At 32.2% G+C, this 12291-nt stretch overlaps 1 protein-coding gene across 6 annotated transcripts in view; it reads right to left on the bottom strand.

Annotated features, from left to right (window-relative positions):
- Positions 1-685: 685 nt before the first annotated feature.
- PMCA (plasma membrane calcium-transporting ATPase 3) overlaps positions 686-12291 on the bottom strand; it is a 126857-nt gene continuing 115251 nt past the window's right edge. For 4 of the 6 annotated variants that reach the window (XM_046625703.2, XM_046625702.2, XM_046625704.2 and 1 more), the window contains one exon: positions 686-11064. In XM_046625703.2, the coding sequence (XP_046481659.1) occupies positions 10843-11064 (222 nt within the window). In that variant the 3' untranslated portion in view covers positions 686-10842. The remainder of the gene's footprint in view (positions 11065-12291) is intronic. The other 2 variants (XR_006883191.2, XR_006883195.2) reach the window with 1 other exon arrangement.

Below are 12291 nucleotides of genomic sequence, written 5' to 3'. Positions count from 1 at the left end.
TATTGTGTCTTCAACTTGCGCCTATCAAGTGTATGTATATAGACACACGATATAACTTAACTTTGGTGGCACCGTGAAATTTTAATTTGGAAAATTACCTATTTTCTTACGTAACGAACATCAATCGGGGAATGGACTGATCTACAATAAATTAGGACGGGCCCCGTGCCGTCTCAAGCTTATACATTCATGGGGACCATACCAATCGGTATAATATAAGTTAGCGGGAAGGACGTCAACAGCACATTTAATGTTGAGGGGGTAAAATTCGAAAGAAAAATAGCTCATCATTGTCATGAACGCTTATGGGGTATCCCGTGACAACGGGTTACGTGCATGCAACTCCAGACCCCCCCTATAGGCGTTTTTTTTATTTAAAATTGTTTCTTACGTTAAATACACTGCGGGGACCATGAAGTCATCGATTTTCAAAATCGACACTTTGTGAAGCGATTCCTTAAGACGGCACATCCTCGTTAATATCGCATTGCTTTTATTTTAATTCATGAATTTCTTTTTTTGTTTCTTGTTTTTATTTTATCACTCATTGCGGACCAGTCCGCATTGTCAGGTAAAGTGTGGGGCAGTGCTTTATTTACATCGCAGGCAAGACTGAACCCACGGCACCAATTGTTTCAAGTGGATTTTTTTTCTGTTTTTTTTCCTTCCCTCTCCGTTTCATTCGTTTCTTGTTTTTTTTTTTTTTTTTACGTCTTTTTTTTTTTCCTTTTTCGCAATTTCTATTGTAACAAAAATAATTATACGTACGTCTACGATAAGTAAACAAGTAAATATACACGTATATCATATACATGTACATGTATATAATATATACATATATATGCATACACAAAGCGTATACATGTGTACATATATATATATATATATATCGCAAACAAATTTTTAATCTCATCCTTTTCAATATATTATGTACGTATGGATAATAGTGCTTGCCTGTGCATCGTTTAAGATTATGCCAACGAAACTATTCTTTCGCGTGGTCCAACAATTATAGACCGCACAGTCACGGACAATAGGCAATGATATTTGGGATCGGTGCCGTGTAACCTGAATTCATGTCTGCAAGTCCGTCATTGTCAAGCAGCATTGCCTAATGCCCGTATGACCATGTCATACTGATACGTGCATTCATACATACACAATGAACACATGTATGCAGGTATGCAATATACATATACATGAAGAATTGCGAAGGGACGTGAAATCAAATTATACCGTTGCATTGCATGACATACTATAATGACTAGAGTTATAGTAACTATAGTGCTGGTTTTAGTTTATTTTTCAGGATATTTCAGGTATAATATCGGTGACGAAATGTTTATAATAATAGTAAGAAAAATGATGGTATAAATAAGAAATGTACGCGTTATAAACGAGTAAATGAATAATCAAGTTTCGTACAGAAAGAAACGTCTCGATTTTGTATATTATATACTTTTAATGTAACTGCAACAACTGGATATTATCATTTTATTTAAATTACTTCAATATCTATGCTAATTAATGAATAACAGTAACGACAGAAAAATATGGCTTTACACTCTCACGTCAGTATAACGAAGTTATTTTCTTTATTCGCGGACAATTGTATGTTTACCGTGACTCTCGCGAGTAGTCGTCACCTATTTTTAGTGCATTTAGAAATATGTTCGGACAATGGTTATATCCATTGATGAAAAGATAATACGCGTCATTCGAACAAACATTGTGACGATATTTAAATCGGTCCGACTTCTTTTCTTTTTTTTTTTTTTTGGTTTGTTATACAAGGTGTTACTAAAATAACAATTATATACATATGTGTGTGTGTGTGTGTGTGTGTGTCTGTGTGTGCATTGATATATAAATATACTCGTACACATATTCACAGCTAAAAAAAGATTCGGCGATATTACCAATTAAATCAGCTGTTAACGCCCGGAGAAGTGATACACAATTGAGTCTCTCCAAATTATTACTTGATCATACGCCATAATTTCGTTTTCGGCGTTAATTTTCTTGAAGAATGAAGATTCATCTCGCGACACGTCACAGCAGATCATTCGGTTAGAGTCGCCGGGTAATTTTTCTCGTTGTATGTATACGTATAAATATATATTTAGGTATTTATACATACACACACACATATATATATATATATACATATATATATATAATATATATAATGATAAATGTATATGAAATGAAAAAATAAAAATAAAACGTAAAACAGATAAATGAATATTGTGGTTTACCTTGTTTATTTATAATAATTAACAAGCGGCGTGTAATCAACCTCTCTAATATAAATAACATGATTCTTTATATAATGTATGAATTTTTTTTCATCTTATATATTTTTTGGTTTTTTTTCTTCACACACACACGCACACTCTCTCTCTCTCTCTCTCTCTCTCTCTCAATACCAATTAATTTATATTAGGTTGCTTGTCTGTCTACATAAATCAGAATCTTTGTTTTTTTTTTCATCTTTTCACCGAAAGCTCTGCTACGACGAGCTGTACAGATTGCTTATATCCTAAAACGCGGGTCAGTATTATTATATAATAATAGCAGGAAGAAAATGATGAAAGGCCGTAACAATAATATAGGTATATAGATACGTATATATATATACACACATATATACATAGGTGTGTACGTATATATACATATGCATATATAAGTTCTGGTATAGAAGCTTTGCTTATTAACTTTCAATACTCAATATATATATAGTAATATCGTTATTCCCACGAATTATACGGAAAGACCAACTAACGAGAAAAAGAAAGAAAAAAAAAACAAGAGAAAAAAAGAAAACAGAGAAAAAGGAAACACTACAAACTCGATTCATACTTATAATCGATTAATGCAATTAACAAAACTGATATAATAATATACGCTATATATATATATATAATGTATGTCAACGTCTTGTCTCAGCGTCGAGCTTTTGAAAAGATGTACATTTATGTATCATGGTATTATGTATAATGTGTATAATATTCAATTCATTTATACCTATATGTATAATATATAATATACGCGTATGTGTAATATATGTATAATGAGAAGGAGGAGCTGGGGAGATAGGAGAATTAGGAGGAGATGGTGGAGGTTATAACGGGGCTTTGAAATATATTAGTATATATTATTTATAGTCGATTAAATTTAATAGGTATATAATATATATACACTGAACACAGTGGATCTCGTCCCGTTGCAACGTAGCGAAATCTGCGGTTAGTTTAAACGATCCGACTCGTTCGGCGGTTCGCTAACGACTGGCGACAATTTTTGTCCATGCATTAATTGTCAGTACGGCCGCAAGAGCGCGTAGTTGCAACGAGATTGCTTCACCGTATTTCCACATAATATATATATATCTCTCTTTGGTAAGTATACGTAATTATTCACTTGCTGAAGTTTTTTTTGTTTTTATCATATGTATATTTATAGGTCTGTGAGATTATATTTCTCGATGGGTTGTTTCATTATATTTTATTCAATTTCTTTCTTTCCTTTTATGTTTTTATTTTTTTTTTTTTATTTTTTTTTTATTTTTTTTAAATTTCAACTTTTACTTTTATATATAATATATATATATATATATATATATATATATATAGTTTATAATTATACGGGCTGCAGTTTTATTTCACTCTGCTTTTCACTTACTTTCCATGTGCATACATACATACGTTATACATATATGCATATATATATATATATATATATATATATATATATATATATAGATATAATATATATATAAATAAATATATATATATATATATCTACACACACACGCGCACACAGGCACACGCGCGCATATACGGGTACAGTATTACAGTGTGTTCGCATCTTTCCTATCGTACTACCGAATCTATTAAGTCACCGTGTTAATAATATATTATTATATGCTGCACTGCAATTTAAGCGCTTGTTCCTTCTTCTTATAACTACCGAAATATAATTATTAACTTCATGCATGTATGTACATAAATATGTATATTGTATAGACAGGTATATTATATGAATCAATTAACGATTGGAAAAAAAAAATAAATAAAAATAAAACAAAAATAAAATACAAACACTCAGGATTTGTCGCCATATGTCTTCCCTTAATTCCTCTCGTGAATCCTCAGCCCCCTTTTCCGTTTCTGTCTTCCGTTCGACGTAAAAATATATATATTATTTAAGTAAGTATCGGAGCTTTATGAGATAGTTTTGAATACTCGTATTTTAACGGCGGGAAGTTTAACACAGCAGCCCGTTTATAAACAATGCCGACAACATGTAGGGTCAAGCGTGCGGAAATTAATAGGGTCAGATTGCAGCACCGATTTTTATTTATTTCAATAGGTCGCGCATAGCGTTGAGTTATAATTTAATTTCATTTCAATTTTCATTCTCCGTCACAATTTTTACCCGAAGATAAGGTATCCAGCAACCACGGCTGCAGACCCTCCGCAACAACGTATAATATATGTATACGTATGTTTTTCAAAGTTTTCCTTCGATCGACATTTGTTTCACCACCGGCACGATTTTCTCAATGTTGTTATTAGTATTAATATTATTATTATTATTATTAGTATTATTATTATTATTATTATTATTATTCCTTATTACTTTGCTATTTATTATGATATATCATCCGCGTGGATGCGCACTTGTGCACATACGTACACGGATAGTAAAGTACTTCAATTTAGTTGTTATTGTGGATAATCACGTACTTAAATATTCCTACTTATGCGTGAGGTCATTATATAATTTAACCATTTTCATTACAAATAGTTGTATCTATATAAATACATATATGTATACGATGTCCATATGCAGGATAAGTACGTATACAAATATGCATACTATGTATAAAGTCGCATTTGCGTTCCGTCTATTTACGTTAGGTATTTTGTGAATTTACACATTGCATTTTGTTATGCGTGTGTATATATACATATACATATATATATATATATATAATATAGGTTGTGTCGTCCGTTATCTTTTTTTTTCGAGTCAAGCGACGCGATTATAATTTTTGTAAACATACTTTCATGTAAATTATAATAAATATAACAATAATAATGGTAATATCAATAATAACAACGACTACGTACGAAGTTCGAATTCATTATTTATACACGAAACGATCCGCCTTTTCGACGAAGGTGCAAGTTTGAACGAAGCATTTAAAGCTGATTGCAGTGAGTGATAACACGTGAGTTGGATTAGCAAACCGTTTGAATGCACGATAGATACGCTGCTGAGTAATAAAAAAAATGCCAAAAATGATTTCGAGAAATTCTTAACGTGATTCATCGAGGGGCTCGAAGGAGGTAATGATATTGCGAGAAAATCAGAAAGCGTTTTAACGTAAGTTTCATCGCCCGCAACACCAGAAACTATGACCGTAGAATAGTTTTATAATTTATGTAATTTAATTACTTTTCTTTTCATTCAGATCCTTAGATATCGTAGTATTTAATATAGGTATTGATGTAGTAAAGTTTAATCGTAAGAAGATACAGGAATAGTGTTAAGTAGCAATTTTTCATTCTTAGTACGTATGTATAATAATTAATCATTCATTCTTTGTAATTATGTAAATACAATAATTTCTATATATTCTTTACTCGTTTAATGATTAATCATCTCCTTACTTCTTCCTTTTCTTCCTCTTCTTCTTTCTAATTCACAATTTTTATTTATTTATTTTATTTTTTTTTTTTTGTAATTTTTTTTTTCTTTTTAAAATTTTTTTGCATTTCTTTCCTAAACCTTTTTGTTTTTTTTTTTTGTTTTTTCAGCAATTAATAAATAATTAATCACCAAGTCACAAGACACATAGTGAATTTTTAATTCTTTCGGCTCAATAAATTTGGATCTGGCTAGTTCACGCATGTCGACGTAACGTTTTCTCTGTGTTGCGTTTGTTGTTATCTTCTCCTTGCTTTCTTACGGGTGTGTATTTTTTTTTTTTTTACTTTCCATATCATCGCCATCGCCATCATCACCATCATCGTTACAATTTCTCATACACTCTTTCTCTGTGCTATTTGCTTCTATTCGCTAAATCATTGAGCTAGCGAATGCTTAGTTTCTCAAACTTGTGCATTATATGCAAATACATCAAATATGTATACATATATAATATTTATATACATACGCATACGACTGTTGTAATTGACTGTAAATATAAAAAAAAGAAACAAAAAAAAAATATATCAGACCTTGCCCAATATTATCATGACTCTACGTTGGTTTCTGCATGGCAACCTTGCTTTTTTTTTTCTTTTTGCAATTCATCTTTAATCAAACTGTCAATTATCCGCAATGCGGATCAGAAGCTGGAATATCTTTCTTTATTCCGAAAATTTTTTTATACGTCATTCGATTTTTTTATACACATAGATATTACGACAAAGAGACATGGAACACTTTTCAGCTGTTGATAACATACCGCGTAAGAGTTGGGAGAAGCTATAACATCTCGGTTTGCCTCAAGTGTATGCTGCGACTTTAGAACGAGTTGGATTGACTTGAGTAAGAACGAAAACTTGAGTAAGTTGTTTTTTTGGTTTTTTTTTTTTGTTTTTTTCGGTGACTCAATCTGTACACCTTCGACATATTAGTATACAGGATAAAATACAACAGAACAGAATGGGAATGAACCTCAAGATCTATTACAGGTTTAACCAACCCCGACGACGACCCTTTCCAAAACTATAAGCTATATAATCCGTGCATATATGTAAATATATATTACAAACATATATACATATTTATATATACGTATATACACAATTGTTTTTGTTTCTTTTTCTTCTTCTTTCTCTCTCTCTCAATAGTTGTTTAAATCTCTTCAAACCTTACCACCTCCCCCGTCTTATTTTTCAATATCATTATTGCGTTCTATAATATTATAACAGTAATAACGTTATTATTGTTATTACTATTGATTTTTTCAATTTATATTGTTTATTCTTATATGAATGGTTTGACTGTAAGGCGCGTATCGTTGCCGGCGTATGGAACTAATAAATATTCATTAATAACTTTTCATCGTCTAAGTACTGTGATAAAGTATACATAGTCTACGTTCATCAACGGAATCCAGTCGTGATGGCAGTGTCATTACACACACACACATATATGTATGCATATAAATGTACTTACGTGTGTGTGTGAGTATATTAAAAAGAGTTCAGCATACGTTGTGCCAAATTGTTGGTGAATAAAATTTGATTATGTTCCCTTGCTTGATGTAGAGGATACCAATGGTGTCATTGTAGTGTACGAAAATATTAATAATAATATCTATAATAATAATAACATTAGTAACGATATTATGGTAGTAATAATTACAACAATATCAATAAAAAGTTTGAAATGCAGCGGTACAAAGGAAAAAAAAAAAAAAAAAAAAATGATCCAAATTTACGTTCGTTCATCGAACAATGAGAAAGATGAATTAAGAAATTTCTTTCGTCACGTTTACGAACGATTCTAGTTTAATAGATTTTTTTTTAAACATCTAGCGCGACTGATTCCTGAGTATATGCGTTTCTCCAATCGCTGGTACAACGTGGTATAATAATAGATTTAAGTACGAGTAGGCTGCACGTGCACATTATTTAGAGATTATACATTTGCGTACCTCTGTAACGGTCATAAGTATGTTGGAACCTTTTTCGAACGATGCAGCTTACGTTACACGTGATTATAGTTAATCGCAATATTGCCGAGTATGAACGACACGCGCAATACAGCATAATTTAAGTACTTATTCGATTGAATTTAGGTGCGCCATTGTGATCAGATAGTTTTAACCCGTATCATGCACGCTCTATTTTACACCTAGGCTATAGATACGGATAGCAATGATGATAGCGATTGAAGTGAAAATAAAGGTACTTGATGGTTCCGAGAGTGGTAATAACAATAACAATTAAATTAATGACAATAGTATTAGCAGTGCTAGTAGTAATAGTATTAGTAGTCGTAGTAGCGGTGACGATGATGGTGGTGGTAGTAATAGTAGTAACAATAATGGTAGTAGTAATAGTAGTAATAACAATAATGGTAGTAGTAGTAGTAGTAGTAGTAGTAGTATAGTAGTAGTAGTACTAATAGTAGTGATGATAATAATAATCCTGTAAAAATTATGACTATTAAGTATGTTCAATTTGAATGGTACAACATTTGAATGCATTTATGATTTCTCTATACATATTTTATTTATATATATATATGTATATATTTTTAGTTTTTGTAATTAATGTGGTTTCATCCATTATATTTATTCGTCTTCGTTCTTCTCTTCTCTTTTCGTCTAACTTTTTTTTTCTTGTTTTTACTTTTTTTTTAAACTCGCCTATATTAGTTAAAGTTCGACAAGTTTATACACGACCTATATAGAATATGTATACATGTATAGCGGTTAATATTGTGTGTACCATTCCATCCCGTTTCAAGTGGTAGATACTATATTATGTAAGAGAAATATACACATATATAGTATGCATTTGAAGATGTGTGTGTGTGTGTGTGTGTGTGTTTACATACATATATATGTATATATGTAACAATGTGCAGGTTGTCAAGATTCGATTGATGAGATTTACGTGTCGAAGGTTGTTACTATTGACTTCCAAATTTTATTGGCTCGTTATTTTTGAAATGCTAATTAGATTTTTTTGATTTTGAATTAAAGAAGCAGCCGTTGGTAGAACGTGTTGCTGGAAATTGTGCAAAAGTACACGCAGCGGGATAATAACACACTGATAGGTATGCGGGGATGTGACAATTTACTGAATCGATGCGACGCAGCGATTTGTCGACTTAGATTTTAATAAAACTACCGCGAATTCGGATGGAATGTCAAGCACAATGCGGCTCAGCTGAGAACTTGTAGAATATTTATATTTTCCAACATATAAATATTCATAATTCATAATCGAATTGATTTTTTACTTTGTTATAATCAATAGCTATTCGTACAGACAACATTTCTCTCTCTCTCTCTCTCTCTCTCTCTCTCTCTCTCTCTCTCTTTATCTCGGTTTATATACATATATATTATATATATATTGTTGCGGTTGTATATTTATGTATATGTATATCGTCCCAACAATTATTTACAGTACGCTCGATAAAATGTACCGTTGGCAAAAAAAATTATTATTTTTTTTCTTCAACGTATTGTTATTTGTTGCAGCTAGCGAGTTGATCATGTTACAGGCGATAGTTTAGTGACTTATTAAACGATACATTACATAACACTTGGCGAAATTTAGTATTATTCATTTGCCTATTTATTTATTCATTTATTTATTTATATACTTGCTTTGTCCTCTGTAGTTTTTGCAATATTATACATATACATACATATAAATAAATTTAACTAAGAACACAATATCACAAACGAACAATTACGTTTGTTCATCAATGATTTTCTTTCTTCTTTTTTTAGTCCCTTTACTTTGCTTTCAGTTTAGCGCCAGTGTTTCTCCGTTTCTGATGTTCCCTTGTTCTCCCTTCGTTATTTTCTTTCTTCAATTCTTTCCTCTCATCATCTCTCCTTTTCGACTTTCTTTTCTTCCTCCCTATAGTTGTATTTATTTTACTTGCCCTCGTCAGTTCACCCCCGATTCAGCATTTAAAATCTATAAAATTCTTATTATTCTGAACTTTACATATTTATGTATACGTAGATGTATTATTATATTTTTTGTTTCTGATTAAAGATACTCACTCGGAGATGCTTGAGAACAATTGTTAAAACAAAATACCCTATACTTAACGCTGTCGAATTTAACTGACAAATATATAATATCATTTATGTCGATTCGTCTGTACTCAGTGTTTCGACGGAAAGTAGATGATCCTTTTCCCTTTCCTTTCTCGTAAGCGTAATTGCTAAGTCATTGACACAACAGGCAGTAACCAATCGTTAAAATCAAAACCTTCGCAATGTACGCGACAGCTGAATGTCAAATTCAATTGAACCTCAGACTCGAGCACATTAGAATCTCTACAAAACATACATACATCGGTACAACGAATTCAACAAATACCCATGTATCCTCAAAAATTTTCAACTCAGTAGCTTTATTTCTGTTTTCACTGCCCAAGCATCTCTGCTTAAATATGGATGTAAATCGAATGGTCAAAACACTGGGTATAATGTAACTTATATACTGTCGTTCGAATGACCTTGGCTACAACAGGGGAGGCAGTGGTGTTATTACTTTGGTACAATATTTTTAGTGTTGTTGGTTTGTTTGTTTTGTTTTGTTTTTTTTTTTTTTTCTCAAAGTTTTTCAAATTTTACGCTTACACTTATTTAGGTATACACACACACGATGGGTCTGCGATGTTGTTACAATTACAAACGGTTTTACGCGTGAATTTTTCCGTTTTTCTTTTCCCCCCGTTCCTTCTTCGTATGTAAATTATAATATGTTTTGTGTCGTGTCCTCTTACATCTATATTATATAATGTATTCTAATAATTACAACAACGCGTGACATGCCAGCAATTGACGCGCTGCAATACGTTACGTGTCAATAAAGGGTTATATCAGAGATTTATTATCCATGCGATGAGATTCTTACGCTGTTTGTGTGTGTGTGTGTATGTATACATCGGATGTACACACATGTTACACCCACAAACATCATATATATGTATATATGCTATATGTATGTATGTATATTGTATGTATGTACGTACGCGTGTGTGTGTATATATATATATATCTATGTATATGTATGTATACACATACATGTATGTATCGTTAATTAAGTATTAGGTATACGACTAGACTGCAGTCTCGGTGTGACTGTGGCTCGATAGACGTTCGACGTCTATTTCTGGTATGGTCAGCTCGTCGGGATTGTTGTCCGCGTACTCGATGCTGCTCGTCTGCGACAATCGCTTGCTGAGTGATGACTGCTTGCGAAGTACCTCCGCCAGGGTGGTACTACTGTGCTCACCATAGCGAGCGTCTAGACCTTGTCGAAATGCGTTGACTACGCGGATCTGTAATTAATCCCATAAAAATCTGTTAGTCATTTCGATTAGCGTTACATTAACAAAGTACAGCTGGTCTATGCGATATCATTGTTTCTTGTTACGTTGTACGCGAGTGACGACAGGTTCTTTCAACTTTAACCTCAAAATCGTCTCGATGTGGAAATGGAACATGGCTGCGACCTGCTCGGATTTTTCAATTTTCACGAGGACGAAGTTAGTAACGTTTAGTGTTTTTGGATAAAAATCGGTGATCAGCAGCTTTGTGACTTTTCAAAATTTAGTGAAAAATCCATTATAAACAAAATATGCACTAATTTTGAAAAGCCAACTTCTTGAAAGTCATCCTGAAATTGTCCGATAAAGATTTTTTACTCCCGATGTATCGTTACGTTAACGTTACTAACTTCAGGGTGATCAATTTTGCTTATTGTCTGTGCAGTATAACTCTATCAATTATACCTCGCTCAAAGATTTGCTTATTGTACATGTTATCGAATAGACCGACTGTACGGTTGTTTCGAGTTACTTCTTGACAGAAGTCTCGCGTTTGTAATGATTGGAGATGATGTAAAAATTAGGCCACAACCGATAACTAAACGTCAAATATTTGCATCAACAATTTTTTAATTTTTTTTTTTTTAATTTTGGGGGGTTTTGGTTTTGAGTTGCTTTTTCAACATATCGCATGCACTTGTAAACCACCCAACATTGATTGATGCTTCATATCAAGGCTGACACTTTGTCGAACGGTTCTTGACCGAATTGACGACAATTTATCTTCTGTCGTTTATTCGTAGTCGAAAACATCTCCGGGGTTGCGTTTCGAACGAGGTTCGAAAATCTGTAACCAGCCGACGACGTTCGACAATGTATCATACTTTATCAAAATCTCTTGAATCAACGTACAGAGTGTATATTAACCATAAAGCCCGCAGATTAACTGATAAGATGGAATATAAGCTTAATCCTGATCTATTCTATATTGCTGAAATGGCAAGAAGCGTTTTTTTTTTTTTTGGATCTGCTTGAAATTCAATCGATAATTATATTCTGCTAGAATACTTTCGCATTTAAAAAGATCTAAACTTATTTCGTATGTGTCAGTACAATAGATACGACGATTATTTATATCATTCAAGCAAATCGGTGTCTATGATTTTCATTTTTAAATCATAGCAAGAATTATTATGAGAGAAAAAAAAATGGAAAATAAATATGTTCGAAAGAAATCAA

The sequence above is a fragment of the Neodiprion pinetum genome, chromosome 5 (assembly GCF_021155775.2).
Source record: "Neodiprion pinetum isolate iyNeoPine1 chromosome 5, iyNeoPine1.2, whole genome shotgun sequence".
NCBI classification, from domain to species: domain Eukaryota; kingdom Metazoa; phylum Arthropoda; class Insecta; order Hymenoptera; family Diprionidae; genus Neodiprion; species Neodiprion pinetum.
Note: the sequence above shows the minus strand (reverse complement) of the source record. Positions and strands in the feature narration are given on the sequence as shown.